At 37.0% G+C, this 13,217-nt stretch overlaps 3 protein-coding genes across 7 annotated transcripts; all 3 read left to right on the top strand.

Moving 5' to 3' along the window:
• Positions 1-837: 837 nt before the first annotated feature.
• LOC111497012 (transcription factor VOZ1-like) lies at positions 838-4,632 on the top strand. The gene is made up of 5 exons (XM_023147620.1): positions 838-1,177; positions 1,688-1,942; positions 2,098-2,247; positions 2,852-3,374; positions 3,506-4,632. The coding sequence occupies exons 2-5, from the start codon at positions 1,715-1,717 to the stop codon at positions 4,054-4,056; spliced, it is 1,452 nt and encodes a 483-aa protein (XP_023003388.1). The 5' UTR covers positions 838-1,177; positions 1,688-1,714; the 3' UTR covers positions 4,057-4,632.
• Positions 4,633-6,068: 1,436 nt separating this feature from the next.
• LOC111497216 (28 kDa heat- and acid-stable phosphoprotein-like) lies at positions 6,069-8,861 on the top strand. The gene is made up of 8 exons (XM_023147937.1): positions 6,069-6,338; positions 7,020-7,057; positions 7,344-7,433; positions 7,611-7,691; positions 7,774-7,808; positions 7,949-8,034; positions 8,417-8,482; positions 8,573-8,861. The coding sequence occupies exons 1-8, from the start codon at positions 6,272-6,274 to the stop codon at positions 8,605-8,607; spliced, it is 498 nt and encodes a 165-aa protein (XP_023003705.1). The 5' UTR covers positions 6,069-6,271; the 3' UTR covers positions 8,608-8,861.
• Positions 8,862-9,745: 884 nt separating this feature from the next.
• On the top strand, positions 9,746-12,469 carry LOC111497255. 5 transcript variants are annotated; one of them, XM_023148002.1, is made up of 2 exons: positions 9,746-10,282; positions 11,893-12,469. In XM_023148002.1, exons 1-2 carry the CDS (start codon positions 9,967-9,969, stop codon positions 11,955-11,957), a joined length of 381 nt encoding a protein of 126 aa, XP_023003770.1. In that variant the 5' UTR covers positions 9,746-9,966; the 3' UTR covers positions 11,958-12,469. The 5 variants fall into 5 exon arrangements, with proteins under 5 accessions (XP_023003770.1, XP_023003773.1, XP_023003775.1 ...); XM_023148005.1 differs by lacking the exon at positions 11,893-12,469 and adding an exon at positions 11,513-11,858 and having other exon boundaries at positions 9,750-10,282; XM_023148007.1 differs by lacking the exon at positions 11,893-12,469 and adding an exon at positions 10,830-11,323 and having other exon boundaries at positions 9,750-10,282.
• The last annotated feature ends 748 nt before the right edge of the window (positions 12,470-13,217 follow it).

Raw genomic sequence — 13,217 nt, 5'->3', positions numbered from 1 at the left:
AAGTGGTTTCTTTTTGGTCTTGGAAAGGGGATTTGTGGCTAATTATCGAATGATCAGCATCAATCCCTTTTCAATTACTTTTGTGAGACAATTCTTTTAGCGTCCACTCTTTGTTGACTATTGTGACATGTAGTGAGGTAGATGAATTCATGAAATTGTTCTTGTCCATTAGCAAATATTCCTTGAGAAAGTGGTGATTATGTTTGTTTGTAACAGCAAGAAAAGCATGTGGTACCCAATCTCAGTTAGCTCCACTCTGGATTAGGGCCCGTTGAATTCAACTTCAAGACTCGTGCGTCCCACCACTCGTTTGGTTTAGTATATTTTGATTAACATGTTAGAGTTCATCCAAAATGGGTATGGATGATAAATAAACTGGGAAGGGCCAACTATCTTGAAGAGATAACATGGGAATCTTCGAGATGGCTAGTGGAAATACCCTTTATTCCTTCTATTTATCTCAACCCATCATATTTTTCTTTTCTTGAAAAAAATGTTAGCTTTTTTTATAATAATGTTTTGAGGGAGAAAATAACATGATATAGAAATGTTTTGTTGTTAAAAACATGAACACTAAATTATTTCTTAAAACATTTTAGAAAATTTAGTTGGTAATAAATTAGATTTCACGTGAAAAGCTTGGCTTGCAATATTTCCAAGAGCCAATAAACGCATGCTCATCAGTTTTATTTGAGAAATTAATTTTAATATTTTTTTTGGTAAATAAATAATATTAAAAATTAAATTTTATGGAAAGTAAAAATAGTCAAAAAGTGTCATTAATATACATTTAGGAGAATTTTTATTTATTTATTTTGATGAGGCGGTGGGAAAGAAGACGAAATGCTTACAGAGCTCTCAAAAGCCAAATTCATGTGTAACTGCAACTCTGCCTCTGTCTCTCTCTACTTTCTCGCTCCTACTAAATCAGAAATAAAAGGGAATAAAGAGAAGAAAACTGAATTGAAATTGGGGCATCCAAGCCATTGAACTGTTGAAGTGAAGAAGAGCATCTGCTTTTCGATCACCCACTTCATCGCGAATATTTCACTTTACATTTCTCCTGTTTTTTTTCCCTCTTCTTCGATCAGGTGTCCTTGCACTTTCTTGCTCCTTATTGTGGGAGGTTCAAGCCCTGTTCAGAGCTAGGGCTTTCGATTCGGCTGCGAGTTCCTCGGTAATTTTACCTGACCTCTATTGGTTTTGATCTGATATGGGATTTTTCTCTTTTTTTCTTTCCCGCTTATTTGAGTTCTTTTTATCTCCTTTGCGCATTAGTTTAGTTTAGTCCTGCGGAGGATTGAAATTTAGTTCCTTGATGCTCGTGCTCATGTGGGATCTGATTGATTTCCATAATTTATGAAACTGATCTCTGCTTGTACAAGTTGAATCGAATTTGCTTCAAAAGGATTCTGTCTGTGTTACATAATTTTTTTTTTTTTTTTTTTTTTTTTTTTTTTTTTTTTTTTTTTTTTTTTNGCTTCAAAAGGATTCTGTCTGTGTTACATATTTTTTTTTTTTTTTTTTTTTTTTTCTCAATGGGTTCGTCTAAAATCGATTTATTTATAGTTATTACTTCACCTTGAATGAATTTCTGTTGGTTTGTTTTGCTGTCTCTATGCTGAAATTTAGTGGATAATTTTCCACACCTGTTATCTAACATGCACTTCTTTGGTTGGGCTCATAGGGACTAAGAGAAACTTAGAGTTCTGCAATGGGGAAGCATTCGAAGACCAGTTGCAAGTCGGCTTCCCACAAGCTCTTTAAGGATAAGGCAAAGAACCGGGTCGATGATCTGCAAAGCATATTTGTAGATTTGCAATATGCAAGGAAAGAGAGCCGCAATGTTGATGTGGCAGTGCTCGAGGAACAAGTCCATCAGATGCTTCGTGAGTGGAAAGCAGAGCTGAACGAGCCCTCTCCAGCATCCTCTTTGCAACAAGTTAGCACTGTATATTCAATTCATTTTAAGTGCATAAGATGAAGAGTGTCAATTGATATGATAATCTGCATAATTTATGCATGTGGCATTGAGGACGGCAGCTAGTATAACTGAATTAAGTGGATTATGATGTTTTTAGCGCATGTTTGACTTAGGGTGGAAGCCTTGGGTCATTTTCATCGGACATTTGTCGATTGCTACAACTTTGCGAGGAGGATGATGATGCATCTAGTCCATTAGCTGCTCCTAAACCAGAACCCAATGAACAAAATCTGCAGGGTGGAGATACTATGGCAGTTCAAGAGGTGGGAACTTTTTTACGTTTATTTACTGTTGATATTACATAGTTCATGTTTTGCCTCAGTTTATCTTTTCCTCTTTACTTTATAACTATGGCCCTTGATAATTATTGGAGGTGATGGGGTATATTCAAAAAAAAGAAGAGAGCACCGATTGGTTCAAATGTTTAATGCTATTTTTGTCTTGGTTCTGGCTTTTGCAAAAGATACTGAGAAAATTTTGAAAGTTTCTGTCCTTGCCCTTGTTGTGCGGTCGCCCCATGCATGTCAACTACGATAATTGGTGAAATTAGAAAATTTTCTTCCAGCACCATATTTGCCTGACCTAACATGGATAAACATTAGGATATACAAGCATGGAATTATTGATACATGCCCTTCATGGGATTTTTGATCTCTTTCCTCATCACCTGGACTATCATCTTGCAATGTGTTTAAACTCTAAGAGTTGTATGAATATGAATTTTGTTGGTGATGTTGGTTCCTTCGCTTTTACTCTAGTTCGTTGTGAGCTTATTGTGGAAGAAAATGTCTAATAAATTTGAAAATCTGTCTTGCCTTTCATTCCTGTTATTATAGGTTCTTAGTATCACTTCTTAACCTGCTTCAGGGATTTAACGTGAACCGTGTACACCAAGAACCAAGCTTCCCTCTAGTTGATCAGTGCAAGAACTCCCCTTCAGGAGTTCATGGTTTGGCTATGAATAACTTGGAAGGAGCCACATATTTGGAGTGTCATCAGCTTGATTTACATCAAGGCAGTGAACACAACTTTTACTCATTCCTTAATGGTAGAGGTTTGTGTGGGGCGAGTGAAATTCCTCATGTTTCCAGCTACTGTCCCAGCATATGTCCTCCTCCTGCTGCTTTCTTAGGCCCTAAATGTGCGCTTTGGGATTGCCCACGACCTGCCCAAGGGTTGGATTGGTGTGAGGATTACTGCAGCAGTTTTCATGCTGCCTTAGCATTGAATGAAGGCCCTCCTGGAATGGGTCCAGTTTTACGACCTGGTGGCATTGGTCTGAAGGATGGTTTGCTTTTTGCTGCTCTTAGTACGAAGGCACAAGGAAAAGATGTTGGTATCCCTGAATGTGAGGGAGCTGCCACGGCTAAATCCCCATGGAATGCTCCTGGTAAGTTTTTGCTGCTGGTATATTGCATTGACATGCAATGCATGTATAACTCTATTGAAATTGATTGTACTGAACTTTGATATATGCTTCATTGAATTATATTTAGTCAACATCTCTTTATTATATTGCAGAGCTATTTGATCTGTCAATATTGGAGGGTGAGATGATTAGGGAGTGGCTTTTCTTTGACAAGCCTCGTAGAGCATTTGAGAGTGGGAATAGGAAGCAGAGGTCATTGCCAGATTATAGTGGACGTGGTTGGCATGAGTCAAGAAAGCAAGTGATGAATGAGTTTGGAGGGCTGAAAAGATCTTATTACATGGATCCTCAGCCGTTGAACCACTTTGAGTGGCATCTTTATGAGTATGAAATCAATAAGTATGATGCCTGCGCTTTGTATAGATTGGAGTTGAAACTCGTTGATGGGAAAAAAAGTTCCAAGGCAAAGGTAACAAATGATTCGGTTGCCGATTTACAGAGACAAATGGGGAGACTGGCTGCTGAGTTTCCTGATAATAAACGCTTTATGAAGGGGAGGACCAAAATTAACACAAAAGTTGGTGTTGGAAATGTTTACTCATCAGCAAATAGAGTCATGCCACCCAATGGAACATATGACTATATGCTTCATGCACAATATGATTACCTTGTGGAGAATTTGAGCGAATATTACCCTACGTAGTTAAGAAGCTCAGTTGTTGAATGAGTTGCATGCCTGATGATATCCATCTAAACATGATGGGTTTGAGTTTACGATTCATTCTTCCAGAATTCGGTACTTCTTTTTGGCCTCAAATAACCTAAATAATTTTTTTCCTTTTCTTTCTTCTCTCATGGTATACTATCTGATGCTCATCTCATGGGAGCTGCAACGGATGCACCCTTCAGGATGGAGCTTCAAACCTCTGGATAACGGTAAAGCTGGTTGTTTCCCTAATATTTTGGGTTACAATTTGCAATTGATATATTCTAGAAGGACATTAGTGGCTGTAACCCAGCAGAGACTAACCAGTGATGTATATTATTTTTGCTGGTGTTATAAACTCCGTTGATGGTTTAGGTCGTCTGGATTTCGATAAAATGTAATCCGCCTACATTTTGTTTCGTTATGTACGTGGATAATCCTAGTTTTTATTCTACTTGATGTCAATGTCAACTTACACATCTTGAGTAATCTTTTCAGTCCTCTCTCAAGACATTGAAATGCAGATTGCTCGAAGGTTACCTTGTTAACCATTATCTGAAACGTAGATTTACCGAATTGTTTCCTGTTGAATCTCTCTATTGTCCCATTTTTTTGATATTTTGAATGCAAAGTGGGTTGAATATGTTGAAGAACAAGGGTAGGCAGTATCTTGTAACAGTTATGTGATACTCTTCCTGATCTTCACTCTGTTTTAGTTTCCATTAAGATGATGCTTTCATTAGATGCAAGCGTTCTTCCATTATTGTGGGTCAATGCGTTTGCTGCCATGAATTTAATTCTTGAGACGGTGACCTTTTGATGTTTATGGCGGCATATTCAGATGAATGTGACCTTTGTTCAACCATCCTTTTTAAAGAAACATTCACAAAACATTTTCGTTACCTTCATTTGCTGCTAAAACACGGTGTTCTTGGCTGCTGGATTAGATTTGTATGACTCGAGTATAAAAGGCATGTGAATGGGTTATTATTATCATCAAGTACAAGTGAAATTCTTACACCTTCGACATTATTATTATGCAAGAAAACCTCTTGCACTTACTGCATGCTTTAAGATCCTCGAAATGGAGCAGTGAAATAAAGGATATGTATGGGTCTCCTCAAAGCAATATGCATCAAGGCAAACAGACAAGCATGTTTTCATTTTTTTTTTTTTGATACAAAAGTTCCTCTGCTGTTCGGGTAGCTATTGATAGGACCACGGCATCAAGGAGGATGGCGATTCCTTTAGAGGGGGGATTCAAAGCTCGTAAAATTATACATAATATCATGTTTGATGCATATCGAATATTACTACCTATATACTCAAGGTAACGACTCATATACGGAGTTTGCCAAAGCACCGAAGTAAGCATTGGTGTTCATTGACATAAACAAACTCCATCACAATTACCTCATCTGGGTGCTTGGTCATTGCTAGAATCAAAGTGCTCAAACGCAAATTCACCGGCATCTGCCACAGACTGCCGAAAATCCATGTCTCCGACCAAAGTAAGCTAAATTAGGTCATTCTCATACATCCGAACACAAAGAAGAATCTTCTTGTCGGACACCAACACGAATTGAAGGACATCTTCCTTCGTCGGTGGGATTGGCCTCCCAGCCGAGCAAGGACATCTTCCATTTGGAACATATTTGGGAGTACAAATCGCTTGACTTTTTGTTAGACAAATTTTAATTATATTTTGGGAACAATTAAAAAAATACTTTAAAATATAGGAATATATTAATATGTTTATCTTTATTTTAAAAACAAATTAGTTGTACAAATCTATATTTTGTTTTATCTCAGGTTGGAGACACAGGTTCGAGTATCTTTATTTCCGTTATTAAACTAATAAAAAGAATATTTAAAAGAAAAACACACCTGAAAAAAAAAAAAGGGAATTTTAATAAAGTAAAATATGAAGTGCAAATTTTTAATGAAAAAAAAAAAAAGAAGAGATTCTTGGGTGGCGGGTCGGGTAGGGTTTGGGGAATCCGGTTGGTCGATTTACACCAAAGAGAGGTGTAAACGGGACGGGAGCGAATAAGCCAACACAACTAAAAATTTTCCTCTCTCGGCGGGGAGGCGGAGCGGGAACCAACTTCTTCTTCGACGAATAAACTCAGAGGGGGCTTCTACGTCCATTCTCACTCTCTTCTGATTCTTCCTCCAATTTCCACTTTCTGCCTTCTGCTTTTCGTCGACGATGGGAAGAGGAAAGTACAAGAGCAAGCCCACCGGCCGGCGCCAATTCTCCACCCCTGAAGACATGCGTAAGCAATAATTCTATATCATATTTCACTCCCTTCGTTTGATTATTGAGGAACTCAAGATCATGAGATATTTTCTTTCAGTGCGTGCGTCTTCCTCGGCCCCTAATTTGATTTTATAGAATTGAGTTGAGAAATTCGTTTGGAACCATTTATTCTTTTTCCAGGATGAGCTGGTGCGTGACTTAAAAAGTCAAGTATTTGGAATGATGCTGGATATATTAGTGATTTCAGCTGTTCTATATGCAATGCAACTTAGTTATTTTTAAATCATTTTCAGCGACTATGAGGAGGTGCTTGGTTTGGGGGTGAAATTTAGGCTTAGCTGATTGAGGAAATAGCCTTTTTTTTTTCTCTAAAAGAAGTTGAGTCTTAATCTATTGTAATCTAAATGAAGAGTCTTGCACGATTTTCTTCTACTGCAGAGTTGAACGCTTTTTGCTTTGTATTACTTCTTAAAACTAGTAAAATATGGGAGATATGGATGGCGTCAAGGAATTAACCTTTAAAGCAAAACCCATATTTTGTTTTCAACGCTTTGTGTAAACACGTTTGAGATTAGAATCTTCCGTTCTTAAGGTTTTCGTGTTGAAAGACTACATCAAAACTATAGAGTTCATTGTTGAGAAGGATTAAGATGCCTTAAATTTGCATTGCTAACTACAGTTTCTGCATTAATTGTAGTTGCTGGAACCTCCTCTCGTCCACGCACGTTTAGACAGGTTCTCTCTCTCTCTCTGTTTCTCAAGATTCAAGACACGCACACACGAAGTTCTCACTACCATTCTCATCTTCCAACAATATAATCTCCATAGAGGCTTTTAAGCCAATATATGATCTGCATGTGTCCTATAATACGGCAGTTGTTTCATCCAATTGAGGATGGATAATACACTGTTGTGTTACAATTTTTGCTTCAGTAACCCAGCTGCTTCCTCCACTGCATGGTCTTGTTCTTACTATTTTACTCATTTTTGTGCACATGAGGTATTCAATATAGTATTGTAGGTAGAAGCTGAACACAAGGAGGAAGAAAACGAGGAAGGATCTGAACAAGAATCTGGGGATGAATCTGATGATCAGGGAGATCAGCCTAGAGTTTGNATTCAGTCACTTTTTTTTTTTTTTTTTTTTTTTTTTTTTTTTTTTTTTTTTTTTTTTTTTTTTTTTTTTTTTTGTCTTAATCTCCAAGCCTAAATTTCTATATCTTTTGCTGTTTTTTATTTGAGCTTAGCGGGACTAAATCACTTTTATTTTGTTGTCAAATTCTGCCAGAGGAAAGGCACTCAAGGTATTATTGAGATTGAAAATCCTAACTTGGTAAAGCCAAAAACCTTGAAAGCTAGAGATATTGATGTAAGTTTAATAATCATCTTGGCATATGGTTTTGTATGAACATTATTATACAGTAGTTGTGTAATTTCACTTCATTTTGCAGATTGGGAAAACAACTGAACTTTCAAGGCGTGAAAGGTTGTTACATGTATATTTTCATTGTTGTAAAGAATATCTATACGTACTTAAATTTCTATGATTCTTATTCTGGAAACAAATCTGGCAATGTTATAGGTATGGACATCACTTATAAAATTTTGTTTTCTTTGCTTTCCCAGAGAGGAGATAGAAAAACAAAAGGCTCATGAGCGATACATGAGGCTTCAAGAACAAGGGAAAACTGAACAAGCTAAGAAGGATTTAGGTAAGTCTTCTTCAATGATCAGTTCTTTGGTTTAAGTATGTGTTCTATTTTCTGAGGATAGAATCCTTTTTATTTTCGATCTGTCATCCGAGATAATAATGTTCCTTTTCTTGTTATTCTTTCCCCGAGTTAAAAGGGAAAAATATATAGGAATGCTCAAAATGATCTCCTGCAGCTACACTTCGATTATATTCACTATTATGTGCCCTGCATCTCTAAAATTTTATAAATTTAGTTCAAAATGTACTTTGATAGTATCATGGGGAGCCAATGCCAAGTCCTGGAACAACTATTATCTGCCTAGTGTTCTGAACAAATTTGAAGGCAGGACATTGATTACACTGTCTGATATTGAAATTTTATTTCACTGTATGCTATGCAGAACGTTTGACTCTTATTCGTCAACAAAGGGCAGAAGCTGCTAAAAAGAGAGAAGAAGAAAAGGCTGGTAATATATTCAACAAAACACCGTAGTTTGTATAGTTATATTTCCCCGTAAGCCTGACTTATTGAAACTGACACTCTCCCTCACTTTCAGCCAAAGAACAGAAGAAAGCAGAAGCTCGCAAATGAGCTCCAGGAACCATTCGAGCTCTTCTCACTGGGAGGAGCAATATGTAATATCTACAACTTTACTTTCTAGTTTGCATAGACTGATATTGTTGTTCGATGTCTGTGACCGTGCAACCAAGTATTATTTTCCTCTTTGGCACAGAAGTGACCGTAATACTATGTCATTTTTCATTTATCCACGAATACTTCTGGTGATATCTTCCTCAGTATAAGAAGTTCCATTCGATGTGACTTCAATATTAGGTTCACCTTTATTCTCTATGCCTTTATACCCTTATCACTTTGGAACATTTTTCCGTCTTTAAATATTGGTCTTGAATGCTCTGCTGATATGATCTGGTCAAATATATCTGTGCATGTCAAGAATAAATGTGTTTTTGTCTATGTGTTTGTGGTTGGGATATCCATTGCTAGGCACCTTTTTAATACCTTCTGCTTCTTCACGCAACTAGGGGGAAACGGACGTTTTTGTGGCCTGAGAATTTCTTTACCTTCTCATTATTCTTCTTCCTATTAAAAAAAGTGATTGAATGGTGGAAAATTCAATCTCGAACCTATTGGTCAATGATCTATGAATTGATGACTATTTTTTTTTTTTTTTTTTTTTTACAAAGTTTAGTAACATATTGAATACAAACTTAACTATTTAATCATGCCGTTTTCAAAAATGATAAAAAAAAAGTATATATATATATATATTTTTTTTACCTAGAATTGGTTAAAGTCGTTAATTTTTATCCTGAAATTTTGAAATTTTAATATAGCTCTAAACTTAGACCTATATTGTTATTTTTATTTGGTTCAATTTTTCCTAAATTCCTCCTAAATTTTTTTAAAAGAAAAAAAAAAATCAGATCTCTCAAAAATCATTGATTTCAACAAAAGTTCGAGCATTTTAAAAAATTAAATTGGAATTATACACAAAATTAAGAATTGAATAAACAAATTTCATTGAAGCTCCATTCATTTTGAATTAAATATAGATTTTTTAAATGAAAGTATATTGTGACTTAGAAAATAAAAATTACAATAGCTATTTAAAGTCTTAAGATTGCGAAGCTAATTAAAATTTTAAATACATTTGGACGAAATCAAGAGTTCATTTGTCAAAAAATGAAAAAAAGTTCTAAGTTTAGGGTTAAATTCGGTATTTTGTCCGGTAAATTAAGCGCCACCCGGCCGTACATGGGAAAGCCGGAAAAAGGGGAGCGAGTTCGACGATTTTGTCGATGCTGAAGCTGAAGGATTGATAGCTGAGGATAGAGAAGTGTTTTTTTGCCGGGAAATTTCTGCGCGCCATCATGACGGACTCCAACCCTCCATCTGGGAATCCTTCTTCTTCTCAACCTAAAACTATGAATGAAATCAGTAGCGCTGGCCCCAAGGCCGAATCCACAGGCCAAAGAGTCCGGTTTCCGAACCCACCGGAGATCCACAATCCCGACCCTGCTACGCTTCGAGATCAATGGAGGTTTGCCATTAGACAGTACAGTAAATGGTACTCACACGCTTGGGGGACTGCTATACTTGCTGGGATCTCCTTCTTCGCTCTTGGTTGGGTTATTAAGGGTTCCAATCCTCTGCCCTCTCGCCAGGACGATTCGAATTCGCCTGCCTCCTCCGCTTCCAATACTGCACGTGAAGCTCGTCCTTGACCTTTTGCCTTTGGATTTAGGTGAGTGTTGTCTTTCATTCGCATTAACGCCTTTAACGAATTCTTGATGATGGGTTTTCTAATAATCCTTTATCGATGTCATTTGATTGCTAAGAACGACTTTTGGAGCTTGTGAGTGAGAACGGGTTTTCTCATTCATGCTCCGAGATCCTGGAAATGGTTTCTTTTGATATTAAACATTAGGCATCATGATCAGTTTAACAGTTTCACGTACTCTTGCAACGCCAATTGGTATAAGGTTTGATTGTGAAGGAGGTCTGGTGCTGAAGCATGATTGGTAACTAGTGGGTGCTTTCCTGTGAATGGAAATTTCTGTATGAGTAGTTTCCATCACTATATTTACAGAATCTTCTCAACTTATAGCCAAAGCCATGTTTCTTCATCGAGTTGAGGATACATTTATAAACAGTCATAACACGATATGAGGAATTCTTTCCTTTATAATTTCTCTGTCAGTTTATTTCCGGCAGATCAATACAAATGAGGTTGTTCAAATAAGTAACTATTCCCTTTATACCTTACCAACTGGAGTGTTTTGTGTAGGCAGAATGTGGAACGTGCCTGCCATTTATTCAGACACTAGATGTTGTGATGAGAATTTCTTTTTGACCTTTTGGACCTTTGCTATGTTCGGCCAAGTAACTTACCAAATAGATTTCTTTTCTCCCCAAATGTGGAATGGCAAGAAGTTTAAGGACAAGAGGAAGGTTCTCTGGATAAGTGGTCGTCGTTTCATTCAGTTGGGGAGTCTGAGTAGAAAGTAGCAAAAGAATTTCCAAAAGTGTGGTATGAAGTCTTCTAGGGGAGATGTTTGAGACTTTGATATTTTTGTGGCTTCCTATATCTTTGATCATAACTAATTAGAGAAACTTTTATAGCTTCATGGATTTTATAGGCTTTTTTGTGCTTTTGTATTTCTGTATATTTCTTTTGAAATTTATCAATGAAGCTGGTTTCTTATGAAAAAAAGACAGCTCGCAATAAGTCCTGTGAGATGAGATTTTTATTAGGTCTCTCTGAGAATGCATCTGACTTAATTTATTTGGTGATCAGTACAATCCATGAATTTAGAAAATCTCTAGAAGCTGTTTTGTTTAATGGTAGCTCCCGCCTTTAATTTCCTGTGAAATTAGCCACTTCTGGATATCGTGTTTCATGCACCGAAATTCATGGACTTTGATGAATATTGCTGCTTAATTGTCATCTGATTTTGATGCACATTCATTGAAGAACTCAAGGAATAACTTTGTTGATTGGAGTTGGAGCACTATGAATAATTGCTTTCATTGTGCCTTCCAGAAGAATAAACCATCTTCGCACACTGCCACTGCTGTGGTGGACCGTGCTGGGAGTCCAGACGTTGTTACTCTTCAGAAAGAGTTGGTACTGGATGGAGAAATCACCCTTTCTGCAAATATTGTTCATTCTGCTTCCGTTTCTCTTAGTTTTGATATTACCATTTTGTAAAGTTGACCTTTTTCATGCACGGTTTCATAGCGAGTGTAAAATTTATGCTATATTGTCACTTGTTGTCTGAGTTAACAACCTATTAGACGACGTATCAGAGGTTTATACTTCACGACATCCAAGTGAATCGTTTGTTTTCTTAGGCAAGGCTGCTGGGCATCATTTCAATCTCAAGTTTTTCTACTCAGGACTTGATACAACTGACTAAGAACTTAAAGACCTCAATAGCTAAGGTTTCTAAAATGGAGTTGTTCTCCTGTTCAGCAAAATCAGCAGCAACTTCGATTGTTGCACACGGAAGGTGACGAAGGCCTGCCTTGTTGTGAATGCGCATCATCACAGTAGTGCAATTACACAGTTGTTGGTAATCTTCATTAGCAAGCAACATAGGCTCACTCAGAGCGTAGCTACCTGGGATGCCAACCGGTGGCAAATGATAGATTTTTAGCCTTTGAAATTTAAAAGGTTTCAATTTACTGGTTTGAGATGGGATAATAGGGAAGTAAGTAGTCGGTTCATTCATTCACTCACTTGGTTATGTAGTTTTCTAGTTTCACCTCAACTTTAGCTACACTTGGTAGCATTAAGCGAACCTTGAGCCAGTAGAGGTAGAGGTTCAATCACTTGATTTTTTTCGTTTTCAAATCTCTCCTTGGTGCTGTCAGGGGCATAGGATATTAGCTGGATATTTCTTTAGTTATCACTTGTAACACCTGCTCATCAATGGCTCGAATCACTGGAGTTACTATTGACACGGATAATTTGCTTCGAAAACCAACCATAAAACATAACATTCTCGTACATGACAAGTAAACACAACATTTACTCGATAAGTAGCTAATTTGACATTTACCGGTTTTATTACGACTCTAAATTATGGTTACAGTTACAGTGTATTGATATAACTATGCATGCATCGTTCCACAGTGGTATCACTTGAGTGTAACATCACCACTTGAGTGTAACATCCCAAGAAAAGAAAGAAAGATTCTAAAAATATGGGATGATTATATTAGAAATGGAAGCAGAAAAGTTATGGGAGTGAGAGAAATAGTCAAAAAAACACTGTGGGTCCAACTAAAAGATCATAATTCACATCATATCTGTACAAAATTTGAAGTTATGAAGAAAGGCAGAAACAGAAACAGAATCGAAGAGATAAGAGGGAAGACGACAAAGCAAAGAGAAAGGAAAGGGGTCCAAAGTTGCAGCAAAATGTGGCAGAATATGGAAGAACAATCCAATCAACACGACTGTTCTACTGCCAAAATCCAAATCCCAAATCCAAATAATACTCATTTCATCTGGATGACCTCTCTCTCTACTCTTCCAACCCCTTTTTTCACACTCCTAAACCAAACCAAACCCAACCCACCAAAAAGTTCCCTTTTTTCTTTGTTTTTTTCTAGTCACACAAAGCCCAGAAGGTTGCAGACTCGCTGCAGCAGTATAGTATTGAGGTGCAGCT

Source organism: Cucurbita maxima, unplaced genomic scaffold (genome assembly GCF_002738345.1).
Source record: "Cucurbita maxima cultivar Rimu unplaced genomic scaffold, Cmax_1.0 Cma_Scf00023, whole genome shotgun sequence".
Classification (NCBI taxonomy): Eukaryota; Viridiplantae; Streptophyta; class Magnoliopsida; order Cucurbitales; family Cucurbitaceae; genus Cucurbita; species Cucurbita maxima.
Note: the sequence above shows the minus strand (reverse complement) of the source record. Positions and strands in the feature narration are given on the sequence as shown.

What these genes read in the sequence shown, in the direction of transcription:
- LOC111497012 (XM_023147620.1), top strand. Translation starts at nt 1,715, where the DNA reads ATGGGGAAGCATTCGAAGACCAGTTGCAAGTCGGCTTCCCACAAGCTC. An exon ending in ATACTATGGCAGTTCAAGAG is followed by an intron (nt 2,248 to 2,851) that starts GTGGGAACTTTT and finishes AACCTGCTTCAG; the next exon opens with GGATTTAACGTGAACCGTGT. An exon ending in ATCCCCATGGAATGCTCCTG is followed by an intron (nt 3,375 to 3,505) that starts GTAAGTTTTTGC and finishes ATTATATTGCAG; the next exon opens with AGCTATTTGATCTGTCAATA.
- LOC111497216 (XM_023147937.1), top strand. Translation starts at nt 6,272, where the DNA reads ATGGGAAGAGGAAAGTACAAGAGCAAGCCCACCGGCCGGCGCCAATTC. An exon ending in ACAAGCTAAGAAGGATTTAG is followed by an intron (nt 8,035 to 8,416) that starts GTAAGTCTTCTT and finishes TATGCTATGCAG; the next exon opens with AACGTTTGACTCTTATTCGT. An exon ending in GAGAGAAGAAGAAAAGGCTG is followed by an intron (nt 8,483 to 8,572) that starts GTAATATATTCA and finishes CCTCACTTTCAG; the next exon opens with CCAAAGAACAGAAGAAAGCA.
- LOC111497255 (XM_023148002.1), top strand. Translation starts at nt 9,967, where the DNA reads ATGAAATCAGTAGCGCTGGCCCCAAGGCCGAATCCACAGGCCAAAGAG. An exon ending in CCTTTTGCCTTTGGATTTAG is followed by an intron (nt 10,283 to 11,892) that starts GTGAGTGTTGTC and finishes TTGTTTTCTTAG; the next exon opens with GCAAGGCTGCTGGGCATCAT.